The 21,907-nt window shown below is 36.4% G+C and overlaps 1 protein-coding gene across 2 annotated transcripts in view; it reads left to right on the top strand.

The window, feature by feature from the left end:
• Positions 1–21,907, top strand: part of LOC136034357 (katanin p80 WD40 repeat-containing subunit B1-like) — a 202,235-nt gene that overhangs the window by 43,171 nt on the left and 137,157 nt on the right. For both annotated transcript variants that reach the window (XM_065715489.1, XM_065715488.1), the window contains exon 4: positions 1,524–1,742. In XM_065715489.1, coding sequence (XP_065571561.1) covers positions 1,524–1,742 — 219 coding nt within the window. The remainder of the gene's footprint in view (positions 1–1,523; positions 1,743–21,907) is intronic.

The following is a 21,907-nucleotide window of genomic DNA, read 5'->3' as shown; positions in this document are numbered from 1 at the left end:
TCTTGTAACGCGGACACAAGAAACAACTGGACCGCAACACAAGACAAAATGTTCGAAAATTCAAGACAACCGGAAACAGACAATCTCAGAATATTAAGACAAACACCAAGGCCTTTCCTAAGTGGCGTTTATAAAAAAAGATATTGTGTCAATGCGTAGAAAAAAGAAAGAAGTATAGACAAAGAATCGGTGCAAATTTACTTAACTATTTCATGACCAAATTAGAATATTTTTCCTTGATTTCTGGAGTAGGCTACCGTTACTTTTTTCAGTTATCTATCAATAAGGACGCATTATCTTTATTTTCTGTCATAGTTAGGATTAATTTATTTATATAACAAAAATTCATGCTTATACTTGTATAATTTTTTTCTTACAATTTCAAGATGAGAAAAAACTCGACAACAATGTCATAATTTTTTTTCATCTTGTCATGCTTAGCCAGTGGCTCTGAGAACATTCTGCAATGCATGGCCGTGTCCAGGATTTTTGCTCGGAAGGGGAGGGGTTGTTTTTTTCAGTTTTTTTATAAAAAACCTTAAAAAATCCATCAAAAAATTGTCTACATACGTTTTTTATTTCGAAAGTAAAACAGTTCAGAATAGGGATGAAACCTTTTAATTGATAGTGAACAGATATAAAATTATTTGACGGGATATTTCGAACACATATACAGTGTTCATCATCAGCAGTAAAACTAAAAGACATGAATAAAATGAACAAAATTTATACCTAATAAACTAATTACATATAGTTTATTGCTCTTATTTTCAATGCAACGGCGGAAATTTTTTCCGCTACGTTTTTTATGTCAGGTAATTTTTTTTGAGGGGGGGGGGGTCAGACGCCCTAGCCCTCTTCCCGGATACTGTATTTCTGCATACTTACTTAATCCTCATGCTGGGGTGGTGTTGAGAGTGTCGCCAGTCTTCTCCACTTGCTGCAGTGGCTGATAAAAACTTTTCCTAAAAAAACAAAAAAACTTAACAACGCTACACCAAAGACGCCTCCAGGAGTTGCTGCCAGAGGGAGAATTTTCAAATGAACAGGTATAACGGTAATAAATTATAGCACTTAGAATGTGATAATAAGACAGCAACATCTTCATTAGAACGGCAATGAATCATTTTTAAATAGGTCCATGGGCAAGGGAGAGCGAATATACAGGGACCTTTGTCTCAAAGTGAAGCACTTCTTGTCTTGTCTTTTTCCCAGGGTCTTCTTGAGGGGGTGCCCACTTTCAGAAATCACGTACATTCAGGTGCTGCGTGAAACCGTGCCAGGGCAGAAACTGTGCCAAGGGAGGTGGAACTGTGCGGCACACAATGGCGTTACAAGATGTACACCAGGCGATGGAAAGTGGGTACTCCTCGGGTTGCCTATTGCCAATCCCCTGGTAGGCGATACACCAATATATATACCCCTGAGTTTATAACCAGAATTTGATTTGTGTCTCTGTTCAAAAATGGGTATACAATGCAAATATATTTTGGTGCATAGTTATTTACGTTTTTCTCTTATAGAGCTTTCCTGGCCATACTCATCCTCTGGAAGCTGTTAGATTCTCTTCGAGTGAAGAGCTTGTCTGCGGTGGATCTCAATCTGGGGCCATTAGGGTCTGGGACTTAACCGCCGCGAAACTACTTCGTACCTTAACTGGTCATAGAGGTGGAGTTAGATCATTGGACTTTCATCCTTATGGGGATTTCGTCGTCTCAGGATCCCAGGATAATTCGATTAAAGTAAGTTGCTCTGGGAGTTTTTTTTTTGGTATTGTCCATATCGACTCTTCGTACCTTAACTGGTCATAGAGGTGGAGTTAAATCTTCGGACTTTCCTCCTTATGGGGATTTCGTCGTCTCAGGATCCCAGGATAATTCGATTAAAGTAAGTTGCTCTGGGAGTGTTTTTTGTTGGTATTGTCCATATCGACTCTGCAATAATACCATTTTAATTGTACCACAGGCTAGTTATTAATAAAGGCGGCACTCTTCTCTTTTTCTTTTGACAAGAAAAGAAAAACAGAAGAAAAAACTTTTTTCTAAAAAACTTTTTTTGAAAAAAGAAAAACTTTTTTCTTTATATAATGATTGATTCAAGCCGCTATACATTCAATACAGTTACATATGTGCAATCTGTGACTGGAGAAAGGGGGAGGGGAATTATATTATTTTTTCTGAAGGGGTGGAGCAAAAATGCTGCACTATAGGCCACAATTACCCAATTTCAAACAGTTTATGGTAACGAACTACAAGTAAGGAGTGACCCGGATCAATAGTAACCGAAACTCTAAAAAACAGATATGTTTCGCTACCAATAGATACATCAAAGGAACTGCATATTTACGCTAATTTTAAATATATATGTTTCATCTAGTTTAGTCATACCCATCAAAAGTTACGAGGCTGAAAAAATTTGCCTTATTTTCAGAAAAGGAGTAGTCACCATAGAATCTTAATGAAGATCACACTATCAGATTCAGCGTATTAGAGAACCATGATGAAAAGGTTTCTAGCTCCTATGTGCGAAAATGTGGAATTTTGTATTTTTTGCCGGAAGAAAGATCACGGATGCGTGTTTGTTTATTTGTTTGTTTGTTTGTTTTTTTTCAGGGGTGATCGTATCGACTCAGCCGTCCTAGAATATCGTTTGAGGGCTCATTCGAACGGAAATAAAAAGTTCTAGCCTCCAAAAATGGAGGACAACTAGGTCCCCTCCCCCGCTCATTTTTTCCCAAAGTTACCCGATAAAAATTTTGAGATAGCCATTTTGTTCAGCATGGTTGAACAATATAATAACTATGTCTTAGATAATGACTTAATCCCCCACAGTCCTTGGGGGAAGGTCTTTAAGTTTTGAACTTTGCCCATTGTTTACATATAGTATTGTTGGAAGTATACAGAGGGGTTATTGTATTGGGAAGTATGCAGACGCTTTCAGGGTTTTTTCTGTCATTGTGGGGGCGGGGTTAGGGAAGGGGGTTACATGGGAGGATCTTTCCATGGAGAAGTTTTCAAGAATTGGAACTTTAGCATAATTTCTCATTTAGGTCCTTTCCTTTTACTAGGAAAAAATCTCTAATACACCTACCGCTATATGTCGTATGATTTTTTTTTCAGGATGGGGGGGGGGGTTACAAGAGGTTTTTTTTTGGGGGGGGGGCTTACAAAAAAGCTTTAAAAACGCATCAGAAATTTGTATAGGCTATATTCATTTTTGTTACGTTTTTACGAGTAAGACAAATATTTGGGGGGATTCAAACCCTCTTACTTTCCTGGATATGGCCTTGGTCGCACTATTTGCACCTATAGGGTTGTGTAGTGTATACCAGTTGATTACCGAAAAAAAAATAATTTGCTATTTATTATTTAGCTCAAGTTGTCGCAATGTAAAGTTGTGCTCTTGGCACTATTTAGATTTTCGCTTCCAGGTGCTAGCTATAATCTATTGATCGCGTTATAATTACCAAATATCGTATTTCACGTGTTTCTCTTATCTCGGCTTAAACTTTGTTGACACATCTGTTTCATCATAATTGAAATGTCTATATTAAGACAAACATATATGAAAACACCACTTAGGCCTATTTTTGTTATTTTTGTGTTCCTCTTCTCGGGCTTGCTGATGAGTACACAATGATCTTTTCGGTGGGAGGGCAGCAATGATACAAAAAATTGATAATTAGAGTGAAAACTCAGTAATTCTAGAAACTTGGATTTTATGGGGCTTAGACCCCGAAAAAACCATCTCCCCCTTGTGTAAATCCCTGAGTAGACAATCCTAGTTAATTTTCAGCTTAAAGAGCAAAGTCTTGACGAGGTAACGAACCCCCTCATATACGTAATAATTTCTGTGCGTTTTAAGTTTTAATGTTGCTCCATACTTTCAGGTGAAAAAAATTCTTTATTTAATTTCTTATCTTTTTTAAATAAAGCTGCGAAGTCCAGTGCCCCCTTCATGGAAGACTGCCTTCCCCATGGAAATATTCTTCAGCTTAACCCCTCCCCCGACCCTTCCCCCTCACCAGAAAAAAATCACTCTTGAAAACGTCTGTATACTCCGCAATAACCAATACTATATGTAAACAATGTGCAAAGTTCGCAACTTGTAGCCCCTCCCCTGGGGACTTTGGGAGATTGAATTATCCTCAAAGACATGTTTATTAGATTTTTTGGTATGCTGAAATGGCTATCTCAAAATTTTGATGGAGTGACTTTGGGAAAAAGTGAACGTGGGAGGGGGCCTATTGGCCCTCCAATTTTTTGGTCATTTAAAAAGGGCTCTATAACTTTTGATTTCTCTTTGAGTGAGCCCTCACGCGATATTCTTGGACCACTGGGTTGATACGATCACCCCCGGAAAAAAAAAACACGCATCCATGATCTTTCTTCTGGCAAAAAATGCAAAATTCCTCATTTTTGCAGATATGAGCTTGAAACCACTACTTCAAGGTTCATTGATACGCTGAGTCTGATGGAATGATTTTCATTAAGATTCTTTTACTTTTAGGAGTGTCTTTCTCTTTTTTCGAAAATAAGATAATTTTCCCAGGGTCGTAAGTTTTGATGGGTAAAAATAAACTTGATGAAACTTTCTAGATTTGAGATCAGCATAAAAATCCGATTCTTTATATTTATTAATTGGTATCAAAATTCCGTTTTCTAGTCTCGGTTACTATTGAGCTGAGTCGCTCCTTACTTACAGTTTGTTACCACAAATTGCTTGATCACATCGAGTTAGTTCAATGGAATGGCGGACTTCTTGTGCCTTTGAAATTGCGGTGTTTAATCTTAATTCCTAAACTCAATTAAAAAAAGGGTAGGCCTACTTGTGCATTATTCAGAAAATACCCAAGCTGATTCATTTTACAGGTACACGGGTTGAAACAACTGAGACGAATAGGAGACAGATAGGATACATATAAGTTGGGCTGTATATTTACACATTGGGGAGGGGTTAAGTATAGCAGGTCTACATGCAAAATGTAACCTAACCTAAGCTAACCAAAATTCCAATTAAATATTTAATTAAAATATAGTTACCAGCGTGAGCGTGAGCAATCATGCTTTTTTTAGCCTTTTATTTATAACCGAAACTCATTTTGGAATTAAAGGGGGAGGAAGTTAACGGTACGACTAGTTTTGTTTGGTTTTTACTACTTTCTGGAGGTTATGAACTATAACACCTCCGTCTTGGCCAAGGAACTGACAAGGAAGAGAGCCATGTGAGAAAAGCTTAGCCAATTCGAATGTTTAGCTAATTCGAAAAAAAAATTGCCCATTCTTTTGAAGTGCTTTTGGTTTTTGGTTTCTTATTGCAGGGTTCAGTTCCTGCTTCAGTTTTTCGAAACCCTTAATGTCGAAATAACTAGCTAGACTTCCGATTAAGACCAATCGACCGTACTTTTATTCCGCTTGACAAAACGGAAGTAGTTAGGTTTTACAACCGTTTTTACATGTTGGTCGGCCGTTTTTCTATTTTATCTCAGCTTCATCTTAGATTATAATACTTTTCAAGGAATCGAAAGTCTGCATAACTATTTAAAAGAGGGTCCGAGGGTCTTAAGAGGGACTAAGTGCGTTTATACGATACAAAGTGTTTATGTGGAGAATTGGGTCCTGCCCAGACTATGCTTAAGCTATGTGCTTAGGCAAGGTGAATCTGTTGATACCTCACTACTTCTGCGGCCGTATAAGTGGGGAAGGCTGTTAAGGTCAACGGATTTAGCCTATTATAAAACAAAATGTAAATGTTTGACAGTAAGTTGGATTCTTGTGTACAGGTATGTTAGGCTACAACCGCAGATTATGTGTCATAACACAGAAAAGACGTTGTACTACGTGAGTATGTAAATAGCCGTTGTACATCTAACAAGAATAGTGGTAATGATGGTAAAGATTTACGACCAAAACACAGTTTTGTGTATCCTTCAAGCGCTAGGAAACAAAGAAAGTCAACCTTTGATGATGGGAAGAAAAAGGGTACCAGTAACGCACATTCTGTCTGCAGTCTGTAAAAAAAGAAAAGAGAAAAGAAAAAGAAGAATCTATGGGTAGCCTATAACCAAAGAAAATGGAGAAATTACTGGAATTAGATTCGGAGATTTGGTATGAGGAGATAGTGATTCTGTACTACTAGTATCACTTCTTGAACAGCGTATGGTGGCTCCATTAAAAAAGTGGAAAATTTCAAAGAAATTTCCTAAATCTGATACGATTTATCTACCAAGCAATAGAAGCATAGTCTATAGTTCAAGATTTCATTTTCATTTTCAAGACTTATTTATGTGAAAATTAAGTTTTTACAAAGTAGGCCTAGGATAGCTTGAAAATTTTTGGCTGGTTTAAGTAGGCTCATAGACGTTACTTAACCTGAATTTCAGAATTCTATATGTCAGGCGAGGCGAAAAAACGCCTAATCCCGCTGGGAGAAGAAGTGAGTAAGCTTTTAAGGTTATTGGGGACTGAAGTTTGCTTTTTTCATTCTTTCCTGCATTTCAAAGTACGTGAAAAGCCAAGTAAGCATTAATTTGGGCTCAAACTGTCTGCCAAACGTTAGATGCCGTTGGTATTTTTTTCGATTGTAGTGTCAGTTTCCATTCATATAAATGTTCTATGCTCTTTGGTTACTAGCCTAGTTACAACCATTGAATTTACTTGAGATAGGCTACGTTTTTCGTTGCTACAAGTTGGTCTGTTTACGAATATAAATTAGCTTACAACCGTTGGATTTACTTGAATGACGTTCGTCGACACAAGTTAGTCAGCTTACAAATATAAATACTTTGAAAATGCTGGTGTCTCCATTTTGTATTTCCATTTATTTATTAGTCTGAAGACCGTGAACGCTGTTATTGTCAAATTTTGTGGTTAGGTTTTCTTGGCCGTTAATCATACTTCTCTGGAAGTAATTTACTTTTCCCCCATTTTTAGCTTTCTTTTAATGCGTTTTGCCTTTAAACTATAAATCAAATTAGTTGCAGGTACTTACCAAGTCAGTTTTAACTTTTCTTTCACAATTAACAGACTAATACCAATAAAACCAAATTGGGAAGAATAATTCACTGAGACGGGAAAAGATATGCCTTCTGTAGCAGGTGGTGAGAATGGAAGATTTAAATATAGGTGGTAAAGGGGTTGTTTATACAGATCTTCGGTTGACCCTATCTGCTTGAAATAGCTCTGGGCGAAGATTTAGGCCTGATTAAACCAAGAACACTAATGGGAAATTCGTAAAATTTCTTTGAGAAGTGAGCTGAAGTGGAGTCACTCCCAACTTTTAATTTTTTTTGTGTTAAGAAAGAGGATTGAGTTGGAAATTTTAGGGACATTCTTTTGGGGACAGGAAAAGTATGATGATTTGTAAGTTTGTATTTTGGGGGAAGGGGGCAAAATATATTTTTTCTGGCCATCACAAGGGAGTATATATTATGTTTTTGTTTTTTTAATGGCTGCCTTAAGATTGGCTTGTGGTTATTTTCTTATAATGGGATGCAAAGTAAACACATTTTGATCTTCATAAAGCAATGCAAAATTCACACTTTTTGGATGGAAGAAGAAATCCCAAAAAGCGTTCAAAAAACGTTACTGCAATTTTGTTTATTTTTAGTTTTTCTATAGGCCTAATTTTGCATTGAGCATAAAAGGGGATACACTGGTTTTGCTCGTAATATGGTTAACCTCGGGTTGACTGGGTAGAGAGATATAGGGGCTCTTGGTAGGAAATTTAGTCCAAGTAATAAGTATATCTTCATTACTGATTTTCCACAATAGACTTTAAGGTGTAATAAGCTTGAAGACCCTTGCTTGAAGATCGCCAAATCAAACTAAAAAGAAGACCAGAGATGTCTTTATTTTTAATTTTTGAAGGACGGCAGTCTTACAGTCATTACAGTCTTACAGTATTCTGTTTAAGAGAACAGGTGCCCTGGACACGACAGCAGACGTATTTTTCTTTGTTCGTTAATAAGCCCCTTAAAAAAATCGAATTAGTTCCACTACTTCAAATGTGTGTTATTACTAATGTCCTCATGAACTAATGCTGGTGAATAGTAATTTTTAGTGTTATTATTTAAAGGATGTTATTATAGCTTTTTTGGCGAAGAAACAATATAATAATAGATGTTAAGTTGCTTGTTCATTTAGTTTTAGTTGCAAGGTTCGATTTATCATGAACTAAATTTATGATGCTTACGTAGCTGTATTATATTCGTGAGATTTTTTCTTTAGAATTGAACGCAAAACGATAGTCCAAAACATAACAAGTGGTAAACTTGAATTTTGAGTGCGTGCAGCTTTAGCCTACTAGATAAATTTATTTTTGATTGCAATGAATTTATAATCTGAACAAGTCGAAAACAGCCCTTTTAGGTTTGTTTCCCAGGTTGCAAATCGATACAGTCTTACCGACCGCGGTATTTGACAAGCCATGATGTACTGTCTATATATTTCATCTTTTTCGCTTATTTTTTAAATTTGTTTTTTTTTTAATATCTACCATGATATTTCATGTTTTTCGTTTATTTTTTTTAATTGTCTCACTTTCTCTCCCCCGAAAGTAGTTTCTGTGTGCATACCCATTCTGAATGAAGTATATCTGAAGAAATAAGACCAACAGATTTTTGGGCAGTTGCTCAATTCACGAAAATATGGTGGGCGGGTAACTTTATCCTTAAAAAAAGAAGGATAACTTTATCCTTAGAAAAAGGGCACTTGTACCTTATAGCCACCAGACTCAAGAAGTGAAGTTAGGTTAATCATAATGAAATACACCAAAATAAGATGAAATTATAAATAGTTTAGTAACAAAATTATGGAAACTACAACAAAGAATTAGGGAAGGGGGGCCGCCCAGACTTCATTATATTAAATAACTAACCTAAACTAACCTAACCAAACCAAAATACCAGCTAAATATTTAATTAAAATATACCTACAATGTAGTTTCCCACTGAGCCGAAGCTAATTGTCTGGTATAAAGACCATGAAAACCGGTTATTGTATCATGAGTGCGATATAAATTCGCAGAGTATGGTTGCTATAACACACAAGTACCAAAAATTGTTTCAGTGAAAATACCAAATAAAAAGTACTTCTCAATGAAACTACCTTCCAAACAAGAATTCTTCAAAGTAAAGTGGGGTATAAGATCTGGGCCCCCTCCAATTAAAGCCACTGCTCTTGGAAAGCCTTTCCGTTACTAAAAAAATCAAAAACAGTTCGTGATTACGAACTGTAAGTAAGGAGTGACATGGCTCAATAGTAACCGAAACTCTAAAATACGGGACTTCGATACCAAGAAATTACCAAAAGAATTGGCTTGCTCTGCTTATACATTTGTTTCCAAATGTATAAAATTCATTGAGTTTAGTGTTACCCGTCAAAAGCTACGCGCCTGAGAAAATTTGCCTGATTTTCAAAAAAGGGGAGAAACACTCCCTAAAAGTCAAAGAATCTTATTAAAAATCATATCATCAGATTCAGCATATAAGAGAACGTTATTGAAGAAAAAGACTCATTCAAACAGAAATTAAAAGTTCTAACGCCCTTTTTTAGTGATCAAAAAGATTGCAGGGCAAATAAGTCCCCTCCCACCACCCTTTTTTCCTCAAAGTCGTCCGATCAAAATTTGAGATAGCCATTTTATTCAGCATAGCTGAACGGTCCAATAATTATGCCTTTGGAGATACCATGACCCCCTACAGCCCCTGGGGAAAGGTCTTTAAGTTATAAAATTTGCCCATTGTTTACGTATAGTATTTGTTATTGGGAAATATGCATACAATTTTTTGGGTGGAGGGGAAAATTTCTTCCGGGGTGATTTTCACGGAGAGAAAATCACCATTTTCTCCATTTTCCATGGAGAAGGAAGTTTCTGGGGGGGGGGGGTGAACTTTACAGGGGGAATTTTACACTGGGTGAATTTGCCAGAATTGCTATTCGGATTTCTTTGTATTAGTCTTACTTTCCTTTTGCCGATTTAATTTTACATGTGGGTATGTTAAGGAGGATTGTCTGGGGGAAATTTTTACCGGATTGGAGTTGTCTAGAGTATCTTTCCGTACGAGGGGGATTTTTCACGAAAGGAATTCGCCATGGGGGAGTTTTTCACGGCATAAATTTTCCAGAAGGAATTTCCTGCGGGAGCAACTTTCTACTAGGGGGTGGGGTATTTACGGGAAAACTTTCCCACGTAGGAGGGGATTTCCGGAATGATTTTTAAGAAACTCGTATTGATAAAATGATTTGACCCCGTCCTTTTATTCTATTGCTAACTACCCATTGCAGCGCTAAACCCTCTGAGGCTAGTTTACTGTACTTGCTCGTATCCTACCCCTATCAGTTTAGTTCCTTCACTCTTTACTCCCTCCTATTTCCTTCAAGCCCTTTCGTATGGCATCTTGCTAACCCACTCGAGAGTGTTTGGCCCCAGATGAATTGCTGGAAAGCACGATTTTGTCCACCTTATGTTATGATTTTTTTTTCTGGGGTAATTTACTTAACAGTTATGTCAAAATAAGTTCTATTTTACCGGAGAGATGCGCATTATATCTATTTTACTATTGTGCTTATTGTACTATTTGTACTATATCTATTGTACTTACTATAAATATTTGAATGTAAAGGGGGTAGGGAGAAAGCTGGGTTGCAATTTTGTTATTTTAATCTTTTAATCTTTTAAGCTTTTCTGCCCTGAAAATTGATAAGTTCACTATTTTGCTTGATTGCATAAAAATGGAAGTTAATATTAGAATCAAACAGTTCGTGGTAACGAACTGTAGTAAAAAGCGACCCAGCTCAATAGTAACCAAAACTCTAAAAAACGGAATTTTGATACTTATAGATGCATCAAAAGAGTTGGATTTTTATGCTGATTTTAAATACATAAGTTTCATTAAATTTAGTCTTACCCATCAAATGTTACGAGCTTGAGAAAATTTACCTTATTTTGGAAAATAGGGTATAAAACCCCTTAAACGCCATAGTATTTTAACGAAAATCACACCATCATATGCAGCATAACAGAGAACCCTACTGTAGAAGTTTCAAGCGCTTATCTATAAAAATGTGGATTTTTTTTTGCCAGAAGACAGATCACGGGTGTTATCCTGTTTATTTTTATGGCACTTGGTATCTACCAGTGACATATAGGCGATCGTAAATTCTGTCGGTCGGTCTGTCTGTCCCGGTTTTGCTACTTTAGGCACTTCCAGGTAAACTAGGACGATGAAATTTGGCAGGCGTATCAGGAACCAGACCAGATTATATTATAAATGGTCGTTTCCCCGATTCAACCATCTGGGGGGGAGGAGTGGGGGGACGGTTAAATTGGAAAAATTAGAAAATAAGGTATTTTTAACTTACGAACGGGTGATCGGATCGTAATGAAATTTGATGTTTGGAAGGATATCGTGTCTCAGAGCTCTTATTCCAAATTCCGGCCGGATCCGGTGATATTAGGGGGAGTTGGGGGGGGGGCTAAAATCTTGGAAAACGCTTAGAGTGGAGGGATCGGGATGAAACTTGGTGGGAAAAATAAGAACAAGTCCCAGATACGTGATTGAAATAACCGGAACAGATCTGTTCTCTTTGGGGGAGTTGGGGGGAGGGTTAATTCTGAAAAAATAGAAAAAATGAGGTATTTTTAACTTACGAAGGAGTGATCGGATCTTAATTAAATTTGATATTTGGAAGGATATCGTGCTTCAGAGCTCTTATTTTAAATCCCGACCGGATCCGCTGGCATTGGGGAGAGTTGGGGGGCCTAAAATCTTGGAAAACGCTTAGAGTGGAGGGATCGAGATGAAACTTGGTGGGAAAAATAAGCACAAGTCCTAGATACGTGATTGACATAACCGGATCGGATCCGCTCTCTGTGGGGGAGTTGGGGGGAGGGTTAATTCTGAAAAATTAGAAAAAATGAGTTTTTTTTAACTTACGAAGGAGTGATCGGATCTTAATGAAATTTCATATTTAGAAGGACCTCGTAACTCAGATCTCTTATTTCAAATCCCGACCGGATCCAGTGTCATTGAGGGGGGGGGGGGCGGAAATCTTGGAAAACGCTTAAAGTGGAGAGATCAGGATGAAACTTGGCGGGAAGAATAAGCACAAGTTCAAGATATGTGACTGACATAACTGGACCGGATCCGCTCTCTTTGGTAGAGTTGGGGGCGGGAGTAATACAGAAAAATTAGAAAAATGAGGTATTTTTAACTTACGAACGGGTGATCAGATCTTAATGAAATTTGATATTTAGAAGGATCTTGTGCTTTAGAGCTCTCATTTTAAATCCCGACCAGATCCGGTGACACTGGGGGAGTTGGAGGGGGAAACCAGAATTCGTGGAAAACGTGAAAATTGAGGTATCATTTTCTTACGAATGGGTGCTCCGATCTTAATGAAACTTGATATATAGAAGGATCTTATGTCTCAAATGCTCCATTTTCAATTCGAATCTGATCCAGGGACATAGGGAGTTGGAGGGGGGATACAGAAATATTGGAAACCGGAAATCTAGGAAAACGCTTAGAGTGGAGAGATTGACATGAAACTTGATAGGAAGAATAAGCACAAGTTATAGATACGTGATTGACATAATTGGAACGGATCCGATCTATTTGGGGGAGCCGGGGGGTGTTAATTTGGAAAAATTAGAAAAATTGAGGTATTTTTAACTGAAGAACGGGTGACCGGATCTTAATGAAATTTGATATTTAGAAGGAACTCATGCCTCAGAGCTCTTATTTCAAATCCCGACCAGATCTGTTGACGTTGGGTTGAGTTGGAGGAGGAAACTGGAAATCTTGGAAAACGCTTATAGTGGAGAAATCAGGATGAAACTCGGTGGGTAGAATAAGTAAATGTCGTAAATACGTGATTGAGGTAACCGTACAGGATTCGTTTTCTTTGGGGGATTTAGGGAGTGGGGTTCCGTGCTTTAGCGAGTTTGGTGCTTCTGGACGTGCTAGGACGCTGAAATTTGGTTGGCTTATCAGGGAGCTGCACAAATTGACTTGATAAAGTCGTTTTCCCGGATTTGACCATTTAGGGGGCTGAAGGAAGAGGAAAAATTAGAAAAAATGAGGTATTTATAACTTTCGAGTGGGTGATCGGATCCTAATTTAATTTTGGCATTTAGAAGGACCTTGTGACTCAGCGGTCTTATTTTAAATCCCGACCGGCATTAACCTCTGATTTTCCTTTTAAATCAATCTATTGATTCTTAGAATTTTGCTAGAGCTCATACCGTATGAGCTCTTGGCTCTTCCGGCCTCGTCACAAATGCCATATGAGCTCTTAGCTCTTGTTTATTGTTTCAAAAAGTAGAGTTATGAGAAAGAGTCAAACTTTAGCGTAAAGAGCGGGGCGTTTAGGAGGGAACAGCCCCTTTCATATACGGAGTAATTTCTGTTCGTTTTAAGTTATAATGTCGCTCCTTACTTTCAGTTGATTTTTTTTTTTTATTTAATATGTAGCCTATCCAAGAAAGTAATTGCGTGCCAATGAGACTTCGCATGTGTTAGTGAACTTAAAATAGCCAGGCTTAACCCTATGTTGGATTTAATTATGACGGATGCATTTGTGAAACATTGCAGAGTGTACTGACGTTGTCATTAATTTCATGTTTATCTTCTGAAGGGATTTTTATGAAGTTCTTATCTCCAATGTTTCTGTTTCAATTCTTAAAGAATGGACGTTAAGTATGGACGTTTTGGAATGTGTATTTTCGTATTAAAATTGAGTGTTCTACCTTTTCCACATTGGCGCGCAATTAGTTTCTCGGATACATATTTTAATATTAAATGTTAAGTGTTCTATGGTGAATTTCTATAAATGAATATGTGTTGCCTAAGACGAACAAAAATTGTCATAAATTACTCACGGATTAGATTTGGAGTGTCCCCCTCCTTCTTCCTTAAAGCCAGGGTGCCTTTTCCGCCTTGCTGAAAAGGAAACACATTAAGATGGTTTTTCTTGTATTGTCTGTTTTCAAAAAAAACGTTTCTTAAAGCATATATTTTGGCGATAATACTTTTGATTTTACTTTTTTAGAAGTAACCTACGTATGTTTTACCACTATTTTTCTTCCGTTTAATTCCATTTCATTCAAAGCGATAGAATATTGTACGCTTAACAAAACATCAATGATTAAATTTGTAATTTTTAAAGCAACCTGTTTAGTTTTCAGCAAAGCACAAATGATCCTCTAGCTGTTTGAGGTTTTAAGGGATGGGGGTGGCAGCTGTATTCGTATTTCCAGTAAACATTGCTCGTTTAAAAATTAACTGTGTTATCAATTTTAGTTTCCGTTCGTCTTAGGTTTTACTTATCCATTCCTTGTTATTTCTGTTTGTTTTTTAAGGTTCAATTTTTAATTATCGGACTCGAGGGCGAATCCAGAGATTTTTAGGAAGGGTGCGGTAATTTTGCGATTCTCTATAGAAAAAAAATAAATCAAAAATTTTTTTATATGCTTTTTGTTACGTTTTACAAGTCGGACAAAAATTTCAGGTAGTGGTTTCAAACCCGGTAACTCTCCCTCCCCCCCCGCATACGGGCGTGATCGGACTATCCCAGTTTTAGTTTCCAGTTCTTCATTTTCAGTAATAAAGCGCTAAGAAAGCTTTTTATCTTTCCTAAAAACGCTTTTTCAACGTTTTACTAATTAAATGCTCCTTAAGAACTATATTAATAGATTATAATATAAATTATACGCCATATTAAGAACGCAATTTCAATTTTTCAATCTAGATGTTTGACGATAAGTTTAGATGTTTCCTTTAGTGTTTTACGATAAGTTTATAACGGTAAGCTCATTGAGGTAGAATATATGAATCAGGAATGCATATAGCTGATGAGAAATCAGCAATAGATGTCGAGGTGCCTGAACTGAGTTTTCATGGTTTTTGAACTTGTAGACTACGCAACTACCTCGGTAAAAATGAAAATATTTGTGAATTATGTGTGACTTAATACGTTCTGATTTTGGACTTCTACATTGGCCTATCATCGCCAGGGACATTTACGTCGTTAGGTTGTTCATTACTGGTAAGGTCACCCGCTAAACTGTTCATGGCGTTAACAACAGCTCGGGATGCTCTGCGTCTTCAACTGATGCCTGCAATCGTAAATATTTTCGCCGAGGGTTGGATTTTGGGGTTGAACCTTGTCACTAGTTTAGGTGCTTGTATATTATTCAGTACACACTGGTGAAGTTTGCTAAATGTAACATCATTGAGAACTGGTGTCGTAGCTACAAAGACAAATGACGCGAGACAGAATGCATTGGACTTGTATAATTTGGGCTATTTGCACATTAGGCGGTGTTTTAAAGTATTTGGACTGCGTGAAGATGGAAAACAGTCCTTACTTCATAATATGCAGAATAATTGTAGCTAACACATTTTGCAAGCAAACCCGCTACACTTGAATGGTATGCGTTTATTTCATCAAATAAAAATTACTAAAATTGCACTTACAATCAATAATATACTGCTCAATTTAGGGACCTAAAATGTCCCTGTTCAGCAGCAAACTACAACAAATAAATGATAACTATTCATTCAAAATCAAAGAAAAAAAAAAAAAAAAAAAAAAAAAAAAAAAAAAAAAAAAAAAAAAAAAAAAAAAGACGAAACACTATACAATCTCTAAACAGCCATCTCTCATCATAAAAAAAGAAAAAAAAAGGGATAAAAATTTAAACAATATAATTTATAATTTATTCAAAAAATAATTTTTTATTCTTACTTTAAATAACATAAGATTTTCAGAACACCTAACACTCTCTGGAATTGAGTTCCAAATAACAACACCTACATGTTTAATCATAAACCCAAATCGCGTTGTATGCCTGATTTCACTAGTCAGCTGATCAGAGCTCCTAGTAGAATAATCGTGGTAATTTGAATTATATCGATAAAAACTTCTAAAATATTGAGGAGACAATCCATTTAAAACCTGGTATACAAAAATTGAAATCTGTTGAGATTTAATAAAATCAATATTCAAGATATCTAAATCTCTAAAACTATCTCTAGTACTACCACACTCAAGATACTCACCCAAACTTCTAATTGCCTTATTCTGCATAATCTGGACCCTTTTTACATGACTAGAAAAATTGCTTGCATACAATGAACAACCATACACTAAATAAGGATGGACAATTGAATAATAAATTGCTTTCAGGACATGTAGAGGAAAAAATCATGAAATCTTCTTAAAATACCAACTCCGCGAGCCAATTTTGAAGATAAAACTTTGCAATGATGAATCCAACTAAAATTTACATCAAAATAAAATCCTAGATATCTACATTGAAAAACCTGACTGATGGAAACACCTTGTAAAAGAATACTATGACAGTTATTTACAACTTTACCAATACGACTAAATATCATATAATTAGTCTTCTCAGTATTCACTGCAAGAAAACTATGCTTTGTGAACTGAGATAAATTCTCCAAAGCTACATTAGTTATCTCTATAAGATCTTCGACAGATTCCCCAATCACTGTAAGCGCTGTGTCATCTGCGAATGATGTAACTACGGCACCAGGAATGTAAAAACGCATTGTATCCACGTATATAAGAAACAGTAAAGGTCCTAATACCGAACCTTGGGGCACTCCACAATTCACATTGAAGGGTTTCCCTACCACATCATCTATCATAACTTTGATGGACCTACCATGCAAGTAAGACCTAAACCAATTCAAACACTTCTCACGGACTCCCAAACAAGCTAGCCTACTTAATAAAAGATTAAAATCAACGGTATCAAATGCTTTTTTAAAATCTATGAACACAGTAAGAGGGATAAGATTCCTTTCTAGGGCACTATTAACGCACTCCATTAGATGGTATGCCGCATGAACAGTTGAATGTTTAGTTCTGAAACCGAACTGTGACTCACTTAATATTCCGAGCTTGTCTAAATATTCATACAGCTGTCGATGTACTATTTTCTCGTATATCTTTGAGAATAGTGGTAACAAGCTTATAGGTCGATAGTTCGTCATATCTTGCTTATTGCCTGATTTGAACAGTGGTAGGACCTTTGCTTGCTTAAGCGCTTCAGGGAATTGGCCGACTTCAAGTGACAGGTTAACGAGGTAGAGAAGACATGGTAGTAGATACACTGAAACTACTTTGAATGCTTTCAGATTCAAACCGTCAATACCAGCAGCATTTGACTTTAAATTCTTCACAATTTTTGTTAATTCTTCAATTGACGCTTTTTCAAATTGAAATTTATGATGCTCACCTCGATTATCTTCAAAGAGCGTGTCACTTTTCGCTGGGTCTCCGTGAGAAGTGTCTTCCCTGATTCTACTTCCAATACCAGAGAAGAATTTACCAAACTCGTCAGCAATCTGCTGCTTATCAGTCAATGTAACACCCTCGACAGTGATAGCATTTATGAGGCCATAATGTTTACCTGTGCCTTTAATCACGCCGTTAATGGTCTGCCAAGTGCCCCGCATATCACCTTTTTGTTCATTAAATTTTTCGATGTAATATTTTTTTTTTTTGAACGTCTTAACTTATTCACTAAATTTCGTTGACGAATATATTCATTTTTACTTTCTTCAGATGAGTCATTTAAACTTTTAAAGAAGCAAGCGTTACGAGCATTTATAGCTTCAACAACTTCATCATCAATCCAGGGTTTTCGGGGGATATCTCGTTCTTTTTTCCTAGTAAGTTTCAAGGGACAAGCAGACTCAAATATCGGAGTAATTATCCCAAGAAAGTTGTTGAGGGCACGCGAGGGATCCGGTTCTTCATACACTTTCTCCCACGATATTACACTTATTTGTTCACGGAACTCATGTAAATTTGCCGGCCGAAGATCTCTTATAAGTTTACGCCTAGACTTTTCGCAAGTCGGGATCCGTTGCTTTATCGTACATGAAACAGGAAGATGATCAGATCCCGGATGGATCATGATATCACAATAAGAATCAGGAACTAAATTTGAAGGGAGAAACACATTATCAATAAGAGTAGCAGAATGTTCAGTTATTCTAGAAGGAAGGCGATTCATTGGAAAATAACCATGCGATAAAATCAAGTTAAAAAACTCAAAATTATAGCTATTCAAACATAACAAATCAAAATTAAAATCACCCATGATTATGCATTCATTTTTTACAGACAGAAGTTTACATAAATAATCATCAAATAAATCAAGGAACTCAACCGAGGGAGTGCTAGGTGGCTTATAAACCAAACAAATTACTATCTTTTTATTCTCAACAAATACAATTTCCACAGAAAAAATTTCCACCTTCCCTTCAATCCAAAGGCATAAGTCATCCCTTTCTTCAAATTTTATTCCATTTTTCAACAAAAAAGACAAACCTTCTTGTCTCATCCGATTTCTTAGCTTCGAAATCAATTGGTAACCTGGAAAAATGTAAGACGAGAGACAGCTGTCCATAGATAAAAACGTTTCACAAATACCTAATCAATACTACTAATCATAGCAGACAAAAAATTTTCAATATCCTCAGACGATGACGTAACATGACAATTCCATTCAGACACACGAAAACTCTTATTTTCTTTCCGTATTGGAAATTCAAATGATACATACTGACTTTTTCTTACTGGCTCAGGGCATTTTACAACACTATCTTGAGCAATTTTACACTCTAAAATTTCATTAACATCTAAAGCATTATTTTCTAATTCATCCAACCGATCCTTCTGGTGTAACGGCAAAACTAATTATCAAGAAATAAGAACAATATAAACTGTACTGATTCCTATTGGAAAAAAAAAAAAAAAAAAAAAAAAAAAAAAAAAAAAAAAAAAAAAAAAAAAAAAAATCTAAGCGACATCTTGCAACGACCATAGGCGACGGGGGAAAGCATCACTCGCAAGGCGTATATAAATTCGGCCTTGATCAGACCACACTTGTTTATTACCGTATTTTTCACGTGCTAGGTTCAGAATATCACGTCTCTGCTTTGTTAAATTTTCTGATACAAATACACCAGTGCGCACTAGTTTCGACTTAAGCTTAAAAACTTTTTGGGCAATTTCTTTCGACCTGAATTTGACCAGAACCGGAGCTATGGCATCTTGACGAGTTGTAGAACTGTTTATTTTAAATCTTCTCACTTCCACAATATCACCATCAGACACTTCAGATATTTCCATTTTATTGCGAATCACACCCCCGATTACAGACTTTAAGTCACTACTTGGAGGCTGTTTGATACCATTGAAAAGAAGACTATCTAGCCTTAAGTCCTGATCATACTTAACCTCCCAACTTACCTAACTTAACTTCTCGAGTGTGAACAATATACTAAATAATATAGTTACCCTAGTTTATTTCTTAACAAAAAAAAGAAAAAAAAAACACTGATAATTGAACTCTTTTTTTATGTTACGACGAATAATTTAAAGGTTGTGTTTAACCACAACTTTTTTTTTGTTAGATTTTGGGATTTTCGTGTTTCTTCGATTTAAAATTTTGGATGTTCTTCGGGATAGTTTTGGGGTGAACCTTGTTAGTATTAGGCTAATATTTTTTTTTTTAAACAGTAAAAAGAAAGAAAGGACATTGGCAAAAAGGCTTGAATTTTTTGGTTTTCTTGACATAACGTCGAGTAATTTAAAGGCTGTGTTTAACTACTAAATTTGTTATGTTATATTTTGGGATTTTCACATTTCTCCGATTTAAAATTTTAGATGTTCTTCAGAATAATTTTAGGGTGAATCTTGTTAGTATTTTTTTTAAACAGTAAAAAGAAAGAAAGGACATTGGCAAAAAGGCTTGAATTTTTGGTTTTCTTGACGTAACGCCGAATAATTTAAAAGTTTGAGTTTAACCGCTAAATTGCTTCAGTTGGATTCACTCATGTCTACTCGCATGTTTATGTCGTAACGCCCGTTTCCGCTACGTTTCACAATTTAAAGGGATTTTTCCTGTGTCACACGGTTTTTTCTCTTATTTTTTCGCCATTGGTATTATTCACTGTGTAAGTTTGATAGTGTAATCTGAGCCTTCCTGTTTTGTTTTTTCTTTGTTCAATGAAGTGAAAGTCCGACTTTTGCAAGAATAGCCTATGATATCTGAACAAAGGCTGGTTTTCGAAGATGTTGACGATTTCGAGTTTTAAAATATCAAACCAAACTCACGCAGGAATTTAGGGAATATTTTTTCTCGAGTGGGGGGGAAGTAGTAAAATCTGTCAAAACAGTAAGAACAAAACGAAGTATTTTAGAATTCTTTGACAGCAATGTGCAAATTGTTCCATAATTAAAATCGCTTGGTATTGAGAAGTATAAAGACGCTTTTCAGGGGGGTTTTCTGGGGATTAGTTTTCTAAGGTACGAATTCCCCATTGTGAAGGAAGTCTTCCAAGTAGGCCTGAACATACTAGAGAAAATTTACAGAGGAGGGGGAACTTTCCAGAATTCATATACAAAATTCGTTTTATTTGTCTTACTTTTTCGTTAGTGTCTGGGGGATTTTTACCTGGGGGGATTTCCACGGAAGAAATTCTCTACATGAAAATTTCCACAGGAGAAACTTTCCATTTGAGAGGAGATTTCTGGAAAAAATTCTATACAGGGGGGGGGGGGATTCAACCGTGACTGAAAAAAAGATCAGTAGTTAAATTAAAAACAAGTCATATTTCTAATGAAAGTTTGCTAATGAGTATTTTTCAAAAGGGATTGGCCGTAAGAATTTTTTGAGGGGAGTGGAAATTCTCAGCAATGATGGAACTGTAAGGGGGTAATTTATGGGGGTTATTTTACGTGGGAGGATCTTTTATTGAAGGTTCTTTTATGGGGGACTGAATTTTCCATAGACGGGGATGGAGATGTCCTGGGATTATTTAAAAAGGATAAGAAATTAAATGAAAAAAAATTATCCTGCTGAAAGTAAGGAAAAAAAATATTCCGTATAGGAGGAGGGCTGCCCTTCCTCAATACCCCTCTTTTTGTGCTAAAGTTCGACCTTTTTTCTTAATTCTTTAAGAACAATTCCTTTTACACAAGGGCTGTTTACTTAGAATCAGAACCTTTTTGAAAGTATTAAAAAACCTTAGCGTGAAGATAGGGGTATTGATCAAACAGTTCGTGGTAACGAACTGTAGTAAGGAGCGACCCGGCTCAATAGTAACCAAAACTCTAAAAAATGGAATTTTGATACCAATAGCTACATCAAAAGAATCGCATTTTAATGCTGGTTTTAAATATATAAGTTTCATCAAGTTTAGTCTTACCCATCAAAAGTTACGAGCCTGAGAAAATTTGCGTTATTTTAGAAAATAAGGGGAAACGCCCCCTAAAAGTCGTAGAATCTTAACGAAAATCACACCATCAGATTCAGCGTATCAGAGAACCCTACCGTAGAAGTCTCGAGCTCCTATCTACAAAAATGTGATATTTTGCATTTTTTGCCAGAAGGCAGATCACGGATGCGTGTTTATTTGTTTTTTTGTTTTTTTTTGTTTTTTTTCCCAGGGGTGATCGTATCGACCCAGTTGTCCTAGAATGTTGCAAGAGGGCTCATTCTAACGGAAATGAAAAGTTCTAGTGCCCTTTTTAAGTGACCAAAAAAATTGGAGGGCACCTAGGCCCCCTCCCACGCTAATTATTTTCCCAAAGTCAACGGATCAAAATTCTGAGATAGCCATTTTATTCAGCGTAGTCGAAAAACCTTATAACCATGTCTTTGGGGAAGAGTTACTCCCCCACAGTCCCCGTGGGTGGGGCAACAAGTTACAAACTTTGACCTGTGCTTACATATAGTAATGGTTATTGGGAAGTATACAGGCGTTTTCAGGAGGATTTTTTTGGTTTGGGGGAGGGGTTGAGAAGAGGGGGATATGCTGGGGGAACTTTCCTTCGAGAATTTGTAATGGGAGAAGAAA

Source organism: Artemia franciscana, chromosome 13, assembly GCF_032884065.1.
Source record: "Artemia franciscana chromosome 13, ASM3288406v1, whole genome shotgun sequence".
In the NCBI taxonomy this organism is placed as follows: Eukaryota; Metazoa; Arthropoda; class Branchiopoda; order Anostraca; family Artemiidae; genus Artemia; species Artemia franciscana.
The sequence above is the reverse complement of the archived record's forward strand: the minus strand, read 5'-3'. Positions and strand labels throughout refer to the sequence as shown.